The sequence below is a fragment of the Thalia democratica genome, chromosome 2, assembly GCF_965202585.1.
Source record: "Thalia democratica chromosome 2, ktThaDemo2.hap1.1, whole genome shotgun sequence".
Classification (NCBI taxonomy): domain Eukaryota; kingdom Metazoa; phylum Chordata; class Thaliacea; order Salpida; family Salpidae; genus Thalia; species Thalia democratica.
Genome location: NC_139166.1, coordinates 33,021,019 through 33,041,363, shown reverse-complemented (window position 1 = coordinate 33,041,363; position 20,345 = coordinate 33,021,019). Strand labels below are relative to the sequence as shown.

General features: G+C 25.2%; 1 protein-coding gene across 1 annotated transcript; it reads right to left on the bottom strand.

The window, feature by feature from the left end:
* Window positions 1-13,944: 13,944 nt before the first annotated feature.
* LOC145829185 (aly/REF export factor 2-like) lies at window positions 13,945-16,749 on the bottom strand. The gene has a single exon (XM_082936911.1). It carries the CDS (start codon window positions 16,726-16,728, stop codon window positions 15,865-15,867), a length of 864 nt encoding a protein of 287 aa, XP_082793037.1. The 5' UTR covers window positions 16,729-16,749; the 3' UTR covers window positions 13,945-15,864.
* Between the last annotated feature and the right edge of the window lie 3,596 nt (window positions 16,750-20,345).

Below are 20,345 nucleotides of genomic sequence, written 5' to 3'. Positions count from 1 at the left end.
CTATTAAATAAACTAGTAAAATAAATATGTAATACGAAAAGAATCCCTTTAAAGTTTAAAGCTTAAACTTGGAATTTATCTAAACACAAATATTACGGTTGTTACTTTAACTACTTTAAGAACAAAACAGTTTCATGAAGTTGATTTATTTTACATAGTAAAAATTTGTTAATGTGATTTTATAAAACTAACTTTTGAATTTTTACATAATTTAGCCGCCAAAAACAAAGATAAATAAGTATAATCGCATAAAAAATATTCTTATTTAATTTAATTTTCTAAGTGTAATTAAGTCAAAAGTACATGAATATCTTAAAATTAAAACGAAATTAAGTGCAATCTATATCATTGTTTCTAAGATTGTTTTACATCATTTCATCATGAAAACTACTAGTCTACTCCTTTAGAATTTAGATTATGCGTCAGTAGCTATTAAAGTTTGTAGAACAAAAACTTTGACTGAGTAAAAAAAAAGTTGTCTTGCAATAAATTTCCTTTTATATATTATTTCCTATCTTTCGATTTGAAACTATTTTAAGCTTCAAAGTTTACAAGTGTTGTTGAAAGTCGGTTTATTATTTAATCTCAAGATAATTTACAATGAACATAAATCTTTATATGTAATTTTTTTTCTGTCTATTATGTAATTGGATAAAAGTATGCTTTGTTAGCCTACAAAATGATACAGCTCAGAATTTATTGATTTTCATACATAAATTTTCTTACTGTTATTAAACGAAAACTTTTTAAATTATGAATGATATAATACTTTTTAAGTTAAAAGTAGATTAGTATTTTGTCAGATTTAGGTATTAAAATAATAAGATCTAGAATTCTGGAACAACTTTTTATATTATTGATATTATTTTGTAAATTGTTTCATTCTTTATGTGTAAGCTAGAAGCTACATTAAGTATTTAATTTATAAGTTAAAGTTCGTTTTTTTTTTTAATCTACAATAACAAAACTGAAATGTTTTATTAAAATTTGTGAAAATTTATCTATAAAAAATTTAAAGTTGAGTTAGCATTGGATTATAGTAAAGTCCCTGGCAAAGAAGTAGTAAAGATGGTCCTCAATAAAAAATGCACTATAACATTAATAACAACAATCACCATATAATTCAATCATGTGAAAATTTATCATGAATGTGTTGGTCTTTATTACTAACTGTATTTTCAAAACCATGGTTTAAATGTCAAGGTTTTTTTATAAATTTCTAAATGTTATGAGGAAAAATCAAAATGAAAACGTCGAAAATTGTTATCATGATAAAATCAACATTAGCTTTTTTGCTTTTGTTTAGAGAGTTTTCATAATTATTTTCTTATTAATTGGAAAAATAAGTAACTAGTTTTTATTTGAACATAGCGATTATCTTTATAAATATTTTCATTTTGTTAAATTAAATTTCCATGCATAAAGGAATAGTAGTTGGGTGATCCAGAGTGTTGAAGAAACCCTGGTAAACTTCATTAGGATCGCTTCTAATTCCCCAAGCAATGTTCTCGTACCCTTCAAATTCAAGTGGAAAACCAAAATACCAAACAAAGTTCCAATCTATTGGTTCACCATTCATCAATGACATACTGCCCTCCTGAAATATAGTAAGGTTAGCAGAAATTTTTTGAGAATAATACAATAATACTAAAACTCTATTATAAAGAGTCTTTAATAAAAATGTTTTAAATAGCATTTATAAAGTTTTTCTTCCTAAAGTACAATATATCATAAAAAATCTCCACAATAAAGAACCCATTTGTTGTGTAAATTATTGCTTACTTAATTTTACAAAAAAAGTATTGACCTTGGTTAGACCCAATTTTTGTAAAATACTAAAATTTAACTACTACGAGATAAACACTTGTACTGAAATATAAATAATATTGTTTTTTGACATTTGTTTTTCTTTTTAATTAAGTTTTTGTGAAAAATAGAGATAAAACACTTTATTTAGTTTTAAAAAATGCGATTTTTTTGATTTACAATTACATCTAAAGTTTTTAAAAGAAATTTAATAAAAATCTTTAAAAAAACGCTTAATAACACACAAAGCACTTTAAAATAATGCAACTATGTTGTTTGTAATTTACTAAAACAAAAGTCATTCAAGAATTTTACATTAAATGTTTTAAAAATAATGATCATAAACTTAAACTTAAGAAAAAACAAGATTTTACTGTTTGCTTCAATTAAAAATATAAAGTTTTTAAAATTACTGCACATATCTAAAAGTTATAAATATTAATAATAAAGAAATTTAATAACAACTGCAGTCACCTTCCTCTTGAGCTTGCACTTTGAACAACTCAACGGGGAGTGCTAACTTAAGAAATAGTAGCTAATTTCGTTCACAAAACGATAAACACAATATATTAAAAATTTATAAAGCTCTGAACTTAAAAGTCAGTATATAACGTATAAAAAATAATCCACTTAAAGTTTTTTTTTTTTTTTGAAGCTATTAAATGTGTTTAAACTACGTAGATAGTAGATGTTTTAAATCCATAAACATTTTAAAATCTATTTTTAACTCATAAATTAAGTTTGATAAATGGTTATTTGAATAACTAAATCAAACTTTTTAACAATAGCTATTTATTGTTAACATCAAAGTAATGAAAACAAAAAAAGGCAATTTAGTTTTGAGAATCAGTTAATTAGTAATACAATTTTTCAACTTAAATTATAAAATTAATTTGCATGTAGAACATAACTTATTTTAGGTAAAAAAGCGCATTTAAGAGGAAGGTGACTGCACTTGTAAAAAATGTTTATTAAGGTTTTAAAATATTTTATCTAACACTAATGATAAAATTATCGACTGATGAATTGTTTTTTTCATATTTAACAACACTAAAAATATAATAATAATCTTATTTCGAAAACGTTTAAAAACTAAGTATAATATGTATGAATAGTTCAAATTTCAAAATAAATAATATTTCAAAATTTTCAAAAATAAAAACATTTTGTAGCAAACTAACAAGTGGGTCGTACAAATGTCCTGTCCAGTAATATTTATAGTTGTCCCCATCAGCTCAAGTGTTCTTCGATTTGCCTAAACGTTTCCAAACTGTCAACAAATGCTAATTGTCCTCCATTCAACTTGCATTCGACAACTGCACCTTGAAAGTCCCTTATGACGTCATATAGCGCAAAGAAACAAGTCTCACCAACCATGATTCCGTTCTCACATTCTGAAAAATTATCAATTAATTTTTAACTTTATTAAAATTTAAATTTTTAAATATGCTAAAATTCCTTTTTTTTAACACAATTTTAATAAAGCTTAACTAATGTAATATTCATTTTGACTTGTTTTGTTTGTTTAAATCTTTATATAGTTGGTTCGTTCAAAAATTTATTAAACTAATCTAACCGAACTTTCTACCTTTTATTTTTAATTATGTGCTGTAAGTTTTTTATTTAAATGTAAGTTTAAAATGCTATATAAACATAAAGAACTTCTGTACAGCATTAGTTAACTAAGGAAAATTTTAAAAAATTTAACAGATATTTATCAAGTATTTGAAATTTTAAACTTACTCAAAGGCGAGGCACTTGAAACCGCTGCTAAAGCAACAACCAAAATTAAAAAGTTCATTTTAAAACTCTAAAAAGATGTTATTAGCACACAAAAAACATACTGTTTATAAAAAAATCTTATTATGTTTAGGTTGTAACATCTGTTTAAAACAATTACAATAATTAAAAATATGATAACTAAACAAAATTTGAAAAATTCTCAAAAAAATATTTAAAACGATTTATTTGTATTAAAGTTATTTAAGTATCAAAATGTTTAAAAAGGATATATTTTATAACATTAATAAAAACAAAACTTTGTTGTTTAGAAACGCATACGAACACATTTATACAACCGATAACTAGTATCAGTTGCTTTATAAATCCCATAACCAATATGGCCTAATTCCCATACAACTGTTTATTTGCGCTGGTCAGTTGATTACGAAACAATATCACGTACAAAATGACCTTGCAATTTTGTTTTTTCAGTAACTAAAGAAGAAACAAAATGTATAAGATGATATGTCACTCCTCCCAACTGTTTTATGGGTTTTTACTCAAACTTTGATAGAATCAACTGCTGTAAACTATAAACTTGTATAAAGTTTATGTTAAGTTTATTTGATGTAATTATAAACTTGGGTCCTGCGTAAAATTATGTATTGTGAGCACAAATTTTAAAATTCTATTATAGCAAATTTAATTACTACTACCTTACTATACTAATCTGTATTAAAATAAAATGTTAAACTGTCACAAGTAGTTTAAATACTAAAAATTTATTATAAATTTTTAAGATTACTAGATAACTGTTGAAAGTTAGTTTTATTTTTTCATCAAATAATAAGAACTACAACAAAATACAAAAGTAGAATACTATTTAAAGAGGTACTACATATTCTTTTGATCACCAAGCATTTTAAATTTGATTAATATAAATAAACTACTATAAGTTTAAGCTTAACTGACTTTATTTGTAATAATATGCAGTCTAGTTGTAGCAAATAACTTAAGAAACCGTAAACTAGGAATAAAACTAGTTATGGTAAAAAGAGCAGAAAATTTTAAAAATAACTTAAGTTTAGAAAACAGAAGAACTTTATTAAGCTTGTGAACATTTTCGTTTTTAAAATAAAGTTGTTAGAAGCTTAACTTTATACTTTAATCCATAAAAATGCCAATGGCAAATTGAAATTTAATTTGTAAACTTCTAACAATTTAATCGCTTGTTATAAGAAAATTGGCATTTTACAGACTTAATTAGAGAGTCATTTTACACTCTTTATACTTTTACAATTTTTCAAAAGATTTGTGGTTTACTTCACGGTAAACAAACTTTTTTTTTCTAATATAAAAAAAAGTATAAAAGCTTATAAATATGTTTAAAATTATTCATTTTTAACAGCAAAATGAAAATAGTAGCTCTTGTAATTTTTACAGCTTTTTTTGTTGGTTACGTCAGTACCGAGCATTCACCAAAGCACAAAGACGATACTAAAGCTAAAAGTATAAAATCTCCAAAAGCAGGAAAAACTCCAAAATCATCTAAAGTTCATACTAAAGCTAAAAGTATAAAATCCCCAAAAGCAGGAAAAACTCCAAAATCATCTAAAGTTCCGAAGCTTTCTAAGTTTGAAGGTCTTTAACTAAGTAGATGAAGTGATTTGATTTTAAATAATTTATTTAAACAAACCATTTCGTACAAAAGTTTTATAAATAATGTTTTAGAATAATAGTATCCGGTATAAAACTATTAGTGATAATAAATTATGGAAACAGGTATGACGTTCAATTTTTCTGTAATTTTATTTTATTCTTGTTTGAAAAAAATCTTTGATAACTTGACAAAAGTGCTAAGCTCAATTCAAAAAATTACGATTAACTTGTTGTCCAGATGTATAAATATAAGAGCTTCTTTTTACTAAATAAACCAAGTTTATTTATTTTGGTTATGGTTTTTTAAAAACGCATTTTATAAATGTAATATAAGCTACAACTTTTTTTTAATTTCATATATTTGAATTATTTTAATCTACTTGGTTGAACAGAATTATGCAAAAGTAACAACGGTCATATATCAAACTCGAAACTATGCTATGTACCAGTCACTAATGTGTATATTAGCTACAAAACAGCTGAAAAGTACTGCAATAACATCGGAGGTACAATAGCTTCTCTCAAAGAGATGGATCCATCGCTTGCTGAGTTCATAAGAGGTGTTATGTGGCCTTCATATCTGACTTCACTTTGGGTTGACGGAATTGTACAGGTTAAAGAACTAATGTTTTTTTAAATGCTATAACTTACTATTAATAATAATTATTTGAATTACATAAAATAACTGAAGCCATGTCACTGCATAATAAAGTAATAAACTAGAATTTTTAAAATGCTAATGTTTTTATTCTAATTGAAAACTGAAGCGTAATAAACTTTTATTTGTTTTTTAGTGAAATTTAACGCTCGACCAATTAAGGAAATACGTTTTAACAAGTTTGAATTAAACCTATGTACGGTTTTTATCAGAGTTTTGAACATTTAGTTCACAATTAAAATGGTAAGCTTTTTTTTCGTATACTAGAGCGTTAAAATAAGTCTAATAAAGCGGTTTGTTCAGTTTTGAAACTATGAAGAACATTCTTGTTAAAAAAATAATTAAAAAATTAAGATTTTTCAAAATAATATTTTGTATAACGATATAAGTCTGAGTTATTAATAGCTAAAATTGGTTTTCAAGCTACCTTGTGAAAATTTTAGCAAAAGAAGTATATAGTTTTATTTCTTTTTATTTTTTTAACCAAATTTTTTTCAACAGCTAATATGTTTTTTTTTTACATATTTTAAGTTTATTTTTTACTGCACGACGTTTTTTAGCTCTAAAGTTTTCTTGACCCGTAAAAAGGTTCTGTACTTAAAATTGAAACACCTAAAGATGCTGTTTAAAATTTAGCGATTGAAGTGCTAGTTATTTAATTAAATTTAGAAATAATAACTTTAATACCTTCAATAATACAATAAAACTATTCTAAACTAATCTTATCTTAACGTTCTAGTATAAAATTTAGTAACTATGCAGTTATTAAGGATTGGTTAACGAGCTATATCTACTATTTAGTTTTTACGAAAAAGAAGGCTTATTTTTTTTATTTTTTAAAGTTTTGATTTTTTTTGTAACTACTTGTTAAGGTTTAAATAAAATTTAAGAAATTCTGTATTCAAAATTGAAGATTCAATCCCTATAGAATACTAAATGAAAACACTCTTGTTAACAAAATGAATTACGATAAATGTATCTATCTAAAATTTCAATAGGGCCAATACAAAAATCTTGAACTGTTTGACTTAAACTAAACAGCTATTTTTATTTTAGTTGTGGCATAAATATTATGTTATTGATTGTTGAGTATGGTTTTTAACTTTTTAAATTAAACTAAATATATTAAGTTATCATCTAGATTTTTTTCAAACTATTTATATAAAAGTTAAATAACTAAGTTTACTAACTTCTTTTAAAGTTTACTATTACATTTTCAGTAACAAAATTATTGTTTTACAAACAGTTAAAAACTTTTTTTTAGATTTTATAGTAATCTCGCTTAAAGTGTTTTATAATTAACTCTTTAATTAATTTAGTGTTAGATTTTTAGATGCCAAAAGATTTACAGCTTTTACATTAAATTAAATTTAAAAAAAAAACTACTTAAATTACTTTGTTTTTTGCTCTGCTTTTCCACTAAAACTAATAAAAAAACTTAAAAAGGAAAATCAATTGAAGTTAAAAACAACAGGGATCAACGATAACATAAGTAGTTAAAAACTAATAGAAATTGGTAGAATAAATTGAACTTTGAATAAAAATATAGTTTTTTATAAATTAATGTGTATTTTCTTATATAAGGAAAACGACAAAGTTCTGCTAAAAAATAAAAAAGAAGTTGACCTAGGAACAAACTGGAGAAATTTGTATCCAATAAAATCAATTTACCGCAAAAATATTGTTTATGATGTTTGGAGATCAAGTACTCCTGATTTGAAAAATCTTCAAGGATTTAGAAATGTACCAAGCAGACTAAACACTGCCGTGTTGTGTGAATTAAAAAAATAAATTTAAACCTTGATTTTAGTTAGTGTTTTGGACACACATTTTTATAAAACTTTTTTGTTAATTAATTGAATAAATCGATTTTAAAACTTTAAAATTCAAGTTATGTTAAGTTTTTACTAAAATGCCATGCTTTATCTTGCTTTACTTTATATATCATTTAGTCTTCGTAAAATGAAGACTTTTAAAAAGTGTAAAAATTTATATTTTGAAAAGTTTTGAATATACAATAAAAAGTCTTATTGCGTTTTTAAAGTAAGTACGTTTAATAATGTAATATAATAATAGTAATTCAGATAACAAAAACATTTTTTTTTTTAATATTTTGTTTTGATTACTATATTTTAAAATTTGAAAATATCTCAGGGAAGGTTTTGTAAATTCAAACAAACATACTGTTTAAAACTAAAAGTATTACATTAAAAAAAAAGTAAACTACCTTTTAGAGTTTACTTATTATATAAATAGTAGAATAAGTAAGTTATATTACCTTTAGATACCTTCAAAAATGAGTCATATTTTTTCAAACATTTTAGATCATTACAAAAAGCTAGCTTGATCAAAAACAAGTCTGAGTTTAAAAAAAGATTCAATTAAAAAATTTATATGAGCCAAGTTTGAAAAAATTACCATTAACCAAGCTTAAATACTTAGCAACATCAAAATATTGCTAAAACAGTTAACGAAAAAAAAAGCAATACTAAAATCATAAAATTTTGCCTGAAGTTTATAAAAATATGAAAAGTATACTGAATTGGCTGGGTTTTTAAAGAATTTTAAACTAGCAAGAGTTATTTAGTAGACTGAGTGTGAGGCAACCTTTACCCATATATCAAACATTACAAAATTTAAGTTAACAAACATAAAGTTTCTTGTATTTTGCTTTTAAAATTTAATAGCTATTATTAGAAACTTCAATAGATAATAAAGTGTTATTACAAACATACACAAATAAATTTGCTAAATACATCATACTTATAAATAACTAGATTATACTTTGACATGTTTATCAAATAGTCATCACTATACTACACCATATAGTTAGTGAACAAGTCCTTAATAAAAAATATCATTAGCATAACAGAGTACAAACTGTAGTCTCAATTTGAAACATTTTACCAAAATTTAAAGTTGACCGGTTTGACTTTAGATAATTGGAAATTATTTGTTTGAAAAGAAAAAGTTTTTACTTTTTGTAACATTTATAAAAACAACTCACTACTTATCTGGGAAAGACAGCAATATTTAAGACGTCCATTGCTTAGGAAAGTTATTATGGTAGGTAAGATCATCAAAGTTAGTTATGTAAACAAACAGTTTTTGGATAAATTGAGAAAGGAATATTTTAACTGAGTTGAAACTGAACAAAACACGAGTATTTTTGTAATGTAACCCATTATATTTACTGAGTCAGCAAAATAAAAATCAAGTGATCATATTTTTTTTACTTTTAGTCATTAAAAATAATTTTTTAGATAAGTTTTTAATATGTTTAGGTAAGGTGGGTTAAGGATAATGGTATGAACTAAATTAAAATTTAAAAAAATAACTTTTTTTATTTTGCTGACTTAGCAAATATTGGTTAAAACACCGTTACATTACAATTAAACCCACAAAATACTAGAACAATATGGTGTTTTTATGCCTACACAAACATAAAAAGCCATTTTTAAAAACGCTTTCAGGGTTTTTTGTAAAAATTATAAAAAGTAGGTTTTGTAAAAAAATTATAATATTTACTTTGGCTGGCCGGATTTCAAATAAACTTAAAAATGATTAGCGGGCCGGTCATTTTTATTCCGCGGACCGTACGTTGTCCAGCCCTAGTCTAAATGTTTTTTAAGCAAAGCCTAACTTAAAATAAATATACTAAGCTTATTTTCAAAAATATATATACTTATCAATTTGTCACTAACTTATAGCACAAACGTTAAGTAGATCTGTATATTTTAAAGGTAGCTTAAGAATAAATGTACAATTGTTTTAACATTTAAAATTGTAATTAATTTTATACGATGTTTTTCAGATTTTACTTATAAATTTTATGTTACATTCCGATGATTTAACTTAAAATAAGAAATACTTTCTAATCAAACTTTTTTATACAACTTATATACAATTATAATCAATATTATATTACTAAAAAATATTTTTTATTAAATGTTTTGAAAGATACCTATAAATTCTTTTGAAAACAATTTAAACTTTTAAATAATAACAAATTAGGTTTTAAAGTAAAATGATGCCTAAATAAAGTTTTAAAAATAAAATTAGTTTTAATACTGTTTATTCGACAAAACTTTATTGAAAAACATAACAATTAGTTATAAAAACCCTAAATTCAAGTCTAAAAATTTCAGACGAACAGGAAAAAATATACGACTTAAACCCTTAGGTGTAACCTTTAAAAGTTTCTTCTTAGTTATAAAATATATATCAGCTAAACAAGGCTTGATATAAAGACGTTAGTTAAGTTGATGCAATTTTGAGTGACCTTAAATTTTATAAAATCAAATAAAACAACGGTAGAACTAACCCTCGATAAAAATTCGGATCTAACTGATCTCGATTTAAAAAAATATTTTTATCCAATTCAGATCTTTAATCTAAATTACTATTGTTTTTATAACTTTTATTTACTGAACGAAAAAGCATGCGTTTGGTTTTATTAAAAGTTTAATTTAAGCCTCTTAATAGCCAGCCAGTCAGAAGTTCCAAATTTGGGTTGTCACTGACTTATGATTTTTTTTTGAAAGTTTGTATAGCTATGTTTCATCTGCAAAATTTAAAGCGTTCAAACTTTTTCTATTCTGCAGATCATTAACACATTTTAAAAGTAATAAAGTTTTTAATAAGTACTGATCACTCTAACATGAAAGTTTTTAATGGTCCAAGCAAAACTTGTCAAAATTCAAACTGTTTTCTTTCCAGTTAAATATTGTCCAACAATAAGTGCATTTTTTCCCTTATACCAAAGCTTTATATTTTTCATTAGAATTTATCTCTCAACACTGCAAAAAGCCTAATTTCGTTAGAATTTATTTGTCAACTTTAGATGTAATAACTTAAGAAGCTATATTTAGATTGAATATAGTTTATACAGCACATACTTATCCGTCCTTGATCAAACCCAGACATATTATCAATTTATTAAGACAAACCAAGGTTGGAACTGAAAAAAGCAATGATAGTTACTTCGGTAAAAACTTATATAAACGTTTCTGCAGTTGTTACTTTTGTTACTATATTGTAATGATTATAGTTTCCTGGTAATGCGTTTGTTTCTGACTTGAATCTTGGTACTAATTTTTTATTTACCTTTATAAAATTCCTAGTCAATCAGTTAACTGACAGTTTATTAAACAACAAAAAGAGAGCTCAAAATAAAATTTGGTCCATGAACCTAGTGTAGGAAAAAATATTTTAGTTATAGAGTCGTACACTACTTCGATAAAGTTTCACGTCTTGTTCAGGACGAACTATTTTTATTAACTAGGCATTTTATAAATCTAATTTTTTTTTTTACCAAATTTAACTAAAAACAACTATCCTCTATATTTGCTTTGTTCGAATACAAATTCTTTGTGTATAATTATGTATACGTGAACAATCACATCCAACAAGAAAACCGTTGCTATTATTTTTTAATTACTAGACATACTTATATTGCTACATTTTTTAGACATGTCTTTTCCCAACATTATAGAAATAAGTATTGAATTTTTTTGATAGGATTTTAAAAATTTTATATTTTTAGTTTGTTAGTGTTATCATTTATTCCTCTCGAAATTTTAGATGTATTTTTAATAAAATTTTCTAATATATTTTCAAAGTATACTCTTTAGATTTTTGTAAGATTACTTTTGTATTCTTGTACATTAAAAATTTATTTTTAAATATTTTTGTGTAACTTATTAATGGACTTTAACTTTTATTATAGGCATGAGTGTACATAACATTTATTTTTGGGTGCGCGAGAACATAACTTTAAGGTGCCCTAAAAGCATATAGAGGTGCACAAAATCTACTTTGTAACTTACACGCGTGTTTTGAAATTTACACTAGACATAACGAGTAATTTTCAAAAATGTTACTACACATTTTTTTAAGGTTTTGAGATTAGGATATAGAGTTGTTGTTTTGGTGTTCACAGTATTTAATTACTGTGAATAAAAAAATGCATATATCTAAGGTTTGAATTTAAACTCTAGTTTAGCGTCAACTAATTTTTATTCACTCAATTTTTTTTAATCTTTAACTATTTTTAGAGCCTATTTAATTTCCAGATTTATTACGTTTGTTCTTTACTTTTATTAAGAAACCAGTTTAAGGTTTTGTATTAGTTTTAGCTACTCTTATTTTATTGCAATAAAATGCAATTAAGTTAAATGCAAACAGAGGATAGTAAACTATATTAAAATATAGCAATTAGAGTAGTTAAGTTTTTCTAGATTTGGAAAATCAAAGTGATATACTGTTTATAATGTATTTCCAGGTCAAATGAATAATAGTGAAATACTTAAACTGATAAATTGGAAACTATATTCAACGACTTCTTTAAAAATATATTTATACGTGGGATGAAGAGTAAGAACTTATTTTATGTCAAGTTGATTATTTATGAATCTAATGTTAAATTGTCACTTAAAATTCTGATGAGTTACTGTTTAATTATAAAATATCTTAAAGTAAACATTCTCAAGGAAATAAAATTTAAGTTATAAATGGATAACAACATTTAACTTAACTTTTACGAATTCATCTAACAAATTTTTTCAATTTATATTTAGTTACACTCTTATAAAAATCATAAGTACTTATGTCAACATTACGTTTTAGTTCTATTAAACATGAACATATAAACTTTTTAAACCTTCACTTCTTGCTTGGTGTTAAATTTTTTTGTAACGTTTTAAAACATTAATATTCTAACTTTTCGCGAACAAAAATTAAAGTTTACTTAAGAAAGCTTTTTTTTAAGACTAAAGCCCAAGACTTATTTTTAGCGTTAAAACAAGATTTATGTAAAGAAAAAAATATTGACACTCACAATTTAATGCATTTCTTAATTTTGATGAATAAAATATCGGTGAAGTATAACTCAACTACATTTAGTTAAATGTTAAGTCTTTAACTTAATAAAAGAGTTTTTTATTGGACATGAGATCAGTATACGATTTAATTTGATATAAAACAAAATGTTGTTCTAAGTTTTAGATCTAACAAATCTATTTGAAAATTTTACGGATATTTCGTAGTTAGGTAATTAATTTATTATACTAATTCACTTTTACAATTTGAAAATACTGCGCATTTCGTTTCTTAAACAAGCAACATTGCTTATTAGTTTTAGCCCAATACTTTTCTAAAGTTTTCTTTATGAATAAGCTTTTTTAAGTTCAAGTATGAATATTTATTACGAATTATACGTTATGATGTATACAGTGAAGTTCTTTTTAATAATTTACATAAAAACTTAATTTTACCAATGGACTGTTTTAAATTACAAGTTTAAAATTTAGCAATTAAATCCATTTCAATGAGTAAAAAAAGTTGCTAATACTTTAAATAGTTACACGTGTTAACTATGACCGTTGTATTTTAGACGCGAAAACCTTTTGTGAGATTTTCAAGAGCTTCGCATCATGTATCAAGTGGTTTTCATAAATGAGTTTCAAGTATAATGTTAATTTTCACTCTTAACAATAAGTTTCAACGGTTTTATTAAATACAAATTTACGGCATTCAGTTATTCATAGAACAATGTAGTGGTAAACTATTATTATCTTTATAATTTATTGAAATAGAGGACTGTTTGCTTTAACAGTAAATCTTTACTGCTATTTGGTCAGCTGTTAAATACCCTGGTAACATTTATACGACCCATAAGACCGTGAAATTAAATTGTTTTACTTACTATTAAGGATTTGCCACTATATTTAATTTTTTAAATGTATTTAGTTTAATGGGAAATATGTTAACAGTATATTATGAAAAAAAAATTTAATTCTAATGAACATCATTTATAACTTATACAATGGTTTTTACGTACTTTTTTTAAGTATTTGCTATACTTTTTCAACAAATTTCTAAAACTTTCTACATCACTATTCAATGCTAATTCTATTTAAAAGAATGTGTTAACTAAGCATTACATATTTTTTTATTGTTTTGGTAAGTATACAAATCATTTCTATAAACTGTTTAACACTAGCGAAAGAGTCAATAAACAAAATAGGAGGATACTCACGGCTTCGAAGTAGTAAATAAAGTTAAGCTTTAGAACTTTAAGAGTCGAGAAAAAATATAAACACAGGGGGGCTCACGACAGAGTAAAAGTTTTGGAATTTTCAATGAAGATTGGTAGTCACAGGGTTGCCACCTGTTTTTTCAAAAAATTTTCCAGGTTTTTCAAATTTCTTCCAGGTTTTTAAAAATACACATTGTTAGGTATATTTTTAGTTTAAAGTTAAATTTAAGGTAAGAAACTGTGCTAAATAGTGTAGAAAAGATTGAAAAGATACTGTAAAGCTACTTAAAATGTGTTTTTTAATAAAAAAAATTTTGGTAATGACTTAAATTTTTTATCTATATGATAAATTTTTTGAGTCAAACCGAAACTTTACTACTGAAGATGTAAAGTTCTTAAAAATTCCATGTTTTTCCATGTTTTTTGATCAAAATTCCAGGTTATTCCAGGTTTTTTTCAAAATTTCATAAATTCCAGGTTTTTCCAGGTGTTTTTTGCCTAAATTGTCAAATTCCAGGTTTTTTCAGGATTCCAGGTAAAGTGGCAACCCTGTAGTCATAAAAAGATATTCTTGAATTTAGATATTCAACCTACATGGAGGGTGTGTATCAGGGGTTGGCAAAATTCGGCCCACAAACATGCTTTTATTTTGAATGGCATGAAAAGGCATAACTTGCCAGATAAATTTGGCCAACAAATAGAAAAATTTTGAAATTTATACTAAATATTCTTTGAAGTGAAGTGCAAAAAAATATATAAAAGTATTTATAAGGTATTACGTTAAAACTGAAAGATATAAAATTCAATTAAGCTTAATTTTATAAAGCTTTTTATAGGTTGTTGTTGAATTAATGAAAACAATTTTTTTATGATATTAAAAATTAAGTTTAAATCAATTCTTATTTTTTAAATGAAATGAAATGAAGAACAAAAAAGTTGTTTAGAATTAAAACTTAAAAATATATATAAAATCCATGTCGTGAATAAAAATACTATAATTACTAAGATTTCCAAATTCTTGCTTAGTAAGATACAAATATGTTGAAGAAAGAAGATAAACTAACAGTTTTCGCATATGATTGTTTTAACAGACGAGTGTTGATTATTGTTTCATGATTGATCAATGACTAATTGAGAGAAAAAACCCGATGATTTTTCAAAGAATGATTCTGCTGGAGAAGATACTGAACAGTTGCATTACGGAATATTAACTTTTTGTTTGACAAGTTTTAAGCTTTTGGTTGTAGTACTTGTACTTCTCAATTTTATGAACCTAGTTTTAATTGAGAAACTTGGACATATAACCATATAATCAATATTTAGAGCTTCTTGTTCAAAAACTTGCTAACTAGCAGTTTAGATACTGTGTTATTCTATACTGCATAAACTAATTAGGAATTCATTATAGTTGCTATTGACGTTACTTTTGTTCTGTCAAAACTAAAATCAATAAATTCCTTTTATAAGTTTCACGGAGTTAATCATTAACTACTGCAAAAGGCTGAACATTATAGCTGTTTTTTATGACCTAGAATCTTTAAGCAAAGAAGCAAAAAGAAGATGTAGTTTTATTAACTCTTTTTGTATAGAGTTTGCGTAAGCATTCAAATTTCATATTTTTTCTTTAACAATGAAAATTGCTTCTGTACGCTTTTTAATTCTCTTTTGTATAAAATTATTTAAATATAAAACTTCTCTATACATTCTTTGACTTTAATACTAAAATATGATACATGAGCAATATAAATATAATAAAAATAAGCTTCATATAAATAAACCATTTTCATGGATCACTCTACAAAAACTTGGTATTAATAATAAAGTACATAAATACCATCAATTATTAACTTTGCAATATAAGCAATTCCAAGAGTGGTATAACAAACAGGCACAAATTGCTGTCAAGAAAGAACTATGAAAATGTCTTAAAGATTGTCAGTGCTCTAAAACATAACTGAAAAAATCTATTTAGATAAACAGTTTATGAATCGACTTGCATAATGTAGGCATCAAGCTGCTTGTCTAATTCCTCTGCAGAAATTGGAGCTTTTGGTTCTTTTTTGGCTTTACCACCTCTAGCTTTTCCACCTCTACCTCTTTTGGCACCTCTTCCACGGTTTGTTGAAGCACCACGACCTCTTTTAGCCCCATTTTGAGGCTTTTTTGGTGCATTAGTTACTTTTTTTACTGGTTTTGCCACAACTGGTTTTTTTCCTAATCTATTTTTAGCAAGGAAATTATCAGGGTTTATGGCTTGGTGAAGACTGTTGACAATTGAAATTTGCATTGGCCTACCATCAAGAGGCACTTGGTTGTACTTTTTCATTGCTTTTAACGCATTTTGCTGGTCAAAAAACACAACTTCTGCAGTTCCAAGTGACTTCGCCTTGCTATCATAATGAACAAGGGCTCGCTTAAGCTTTCCAAATTTTCCAAAAAGCTCTCTTATGTCATTATCTGTTACTTTAAAATGCAGGTTGTTGACTATAAGTTTAGAGCTAGATAAAGCAGCAGACACCTTTTTAGTTGTTAATTGAGGTTTTTTTACGGCTACTGTAAGCTTAGCTTTTTGAACTCTGCCATTTTGAACACCCTTTGCTCTTCCACGACCACCTCTAGCACCTCTGCCTACATTTCCTCCCCTCTTTCCTCCACGTGGAATTCCCCTTTTTGAAACAGATTCTCCACGGGCTGGTCTAGCTGCTTTAGCTCCTCTAGTAAGACCTCCTCTTAGTTTTCCACCTCTGCCCCTCCTTGCAGCTCCGCCTCTAGCGCTTCTTAGTTGTTTCTTATTCTGTTTAATGATGTCATCAAGACTCATTTCAAGTTGGTTTGCTTCAGACATGATGCTTTGTTTGTTTTAAAAGATAACCTAAAAAAATATATTGCTTATACGATAGTGTTTATTTCTAAATATCCAATGAATAATTTTTTAATAATCAAATCTTAAACATGATTTTATAATGTTATTAAATTATAAGGGTTTCAAATCAATATATATATATACTTTTGGCTGGTAAATAATGATTTTTAAGCTCAGACAAACTAAGACATCTACAATAATTAAATATCTTTACTTATGACTCTTAGAGTTTTGGAGGCTAAACTCTTATTAACAAATATTATAAGGTAGCATAAGACTACTTAAATGGCTAATCTAAACATAGTTAAAATTCTAAAACTCAACTTATTTTCAAGTCATTTAAGTCACGTTATTACTAATTTGTAAAAAAATGGCAAAAAGGAGTACTTTTACATTTTGTTTGAATTAGCTAAGATTGTTGTAAACTAGTTAACTTTAAAAAAATGGTAGCTAAGATTAGAATAACTAGTTCATGTTGTAAGAAAAAAAGGAAAGTGGTCTTAATAAATATATTTAAATTACTAGCATGGTTCCCATAACCTGAAAAAATTAATTAGCTAGTTATTATAATCAATATATAGAAAGAAAATTTTAGCTTCCAATACAATTTAATTTAACTTTAAGCTTCTTATCATTTAAAAGTTACTAAGAGAATGATTGTAAATTATGGTTCCATCTTCTTTTTACAAAACACTAAAAAAATACTTTTCTTATAGTATAAGAACTATAACATTTGAAATTTCTATTAATCTCCATTTAAAGTAAATACAATAATTTTTTATTTGTATGCAACAGTACTTAGTTTCAAACGGTTTTGTTTTAGTTTAACTTCCAACTTTTTAAACTACAAAAGCAAAAAAGCTGATATCAATGAAACTTTTATATTTCTACCTGTGAATCTAGTTATTTATTTTGTAATAGGTTGGCTATAAAACAACTATTTAAAGCAAATAAATATTGTAATATTAAATATACAATAGAATTAAGCAATATAAAAGTTAGTCTAAACCAGGGTGTCCAAAAGTGGGCCAAGTGGCCTCCTTGGGGCCATGACAAAAATTTAGGGACCAAGAGGTTATAATTTGAAAATTAAACTAGATGTTCTGTAATGGATGATAAAGAGAAAAAAAAGGTCTTATGTGCTTTTATTGGTAGTTTTCAAGCTTACACTAGATGTTCTGGAGTTGATGTTGAACAGGAAAAAAAAGGGTTTTAGGTGTTTTTTAAGTAGTTTTTAGAGTAATTTTGTTGGAGGGAGCAATATAGCTTTTTTATTTCTTTAAAGGGTTATTTTAGAAAACTTGGTCTAAACTTATCTTTTTACACTGACACACCCATACATGGTTGCCACTGATCAAGCTGAGAAAAATTTCCTGACTTTTTACCAAAATTTTCCTGACTTTTCTAAATCAGTTTTACTTATATAAATTGTTCACTTAGTATAATAAAGTACTACCTAAATTATTTAATATAAAATCCTTAAAATTAAAATCTATTAAAAAAGAATATACATAAGTAACTGTAAAAAAAATATAAAAAAGTAAACTATATATTTGTTGTAAGTATAAAATATTTCCTTTTATCATTTAGTATAAAATTTGTAACAAATAAATATACTCTTATTTACTTTAAAAACTCAAGTTACTCTACAAAAAATACAAACAATAAGTAAACTTAATCTTGGCATATACCTCTCTTATAACTTAATTTATAAATTTTAACAACTTTGAAAAATTATAAAGAGGTAAAGTATACACATAACTTGTTACATTATATATGTTACATACAACTTGTTACATAAAATACTAAACTAACTGCTTAGTTATAAAGAACTCAATTATTTAAACAAAAAACACTTTGATTCTAAAATTATGCTGGATAAACTTTTGTGTATATATCACAGTTTCACTATGGAAGTGTCCTTGCTACAGATCATCAATACTAGAAGCTTACAAAATCTGCTTGTTCAAGTAGGTTCAATATGTTAGAAAATTTTTGCAGTTTTATAAAGAATATTTTACTAATTTATACCAAGTGAAGGCATTGGAAACAAAATTAATTATTATTGTAAATTTCTAGAAAATTTTTGGAATTTTTTTCTGACTTTAAATAATTTTTACCATTTGAAAGCTTTGGAAAACAAGGAATTTTGTAAATTTAAACTGACAAAATCTGACTTTTTTTTAAATTTTATCAAATTTCCTGACTTTTTTTCAAAACCCCCCATTTTTTCCTGACTTTTGTTATTTTTTTAAATTTTTCCTGACTTTTTCTGATTTCCTGACTTTTCCTGACCGAGTGGCAACCCTGCCCATAACATTTAAAATTGGAAGAATAACTTGCAGGGTTGCCACTCTTTCAGTGAAAATGCGTTTTTTTTTTTCATATTCATAAAATTAAAAAAAAATGGAGTTCTCCAACAAAGGTGGTTATAAGACAGCAAAATAAACTAAATATTATTCAAAATCTAAAAAAACTGAATTGAGATTTTCAGAATTCTTAAAATTATCTGCGCTCTTTGTTAAAAAAAAATTAACTGTCCAGTCATCCTGAGATTTTCAAAAGTTTCAAACTGCCCTGATTTATCTTGAATGTGTAGCAACCCTGCTTGAAAAGTTGAGTTACACTTGAACTTATTCAATATCAATTTTATACTTTTAGATGATACTCCAGCTCTCTTAGCTACAACTAATTTTAAGGCCATTTACTTTATTAAAGTTTCTTTCAGAGTCAAAAAATATTCTCTGAGTGACCAGAAACTTTCTTGAGTTTTTTACAAATCCTTTTTTTTTTGCTTCTGGCTCAAATTACTAATACCTCATGCTCATTTTTCTTATTTAATAATAAAAGGAAGGTTGTATATGTATGCTTCCGCATTAGATGCTTACTAAACTTATGAAAAAACTGTTTTCAAAATTTCAATGTTAACAGGTTAAATCAATCGAGATTTAAAAACAAAATTTGTGCACAATTTTGTGTAAACTTGTTAGTTAACTTTATACATAATAGAAAACAGTTAAATTTTTTGACATTTAAATTGACAAACTTTAATTACTCTTTAATAATAACTACCACATGAAGTACTCTTTTAAATGCATATACAATAACTTCAATGTATGTCTTTCCTAGCAACTGTTCTGAATGCAGTAAGCAAATTTTAAAAGCTTAACATAACTGTAAAAAAAACTGCTAAAAAAGAAGTTTTAAGAACTTACTAAAGAAATACCTCATATCAAAGTACAACTTAATACCTTACAACTGATACAGTATAATCTAAAAGTAAAAAGTTTATTTTCTTAATGGGTTTAAGATGTTAATACACAATCTATTTTAAATAACTAAAAACATATTTTTGATCTAAAAATAATTTCACATTACTTAATAAAAATATCTTAATATTTACTAAATGTTTTTTAGGTAAGCAATTTTTGAATTAATAGTTATTTAGTTTTTAAGATTGTCAGCATCATCCTTAGCAGCCATACCCCTTTCTAATAATTTTTTCATTGCTTTGAAATAAGATTGTTTGTTGGCACCTGCAGTATATTTGTGATAGTCTTAATTCAAACGTTTGAGTTGCTTTGTTAGTTTACTTTTTT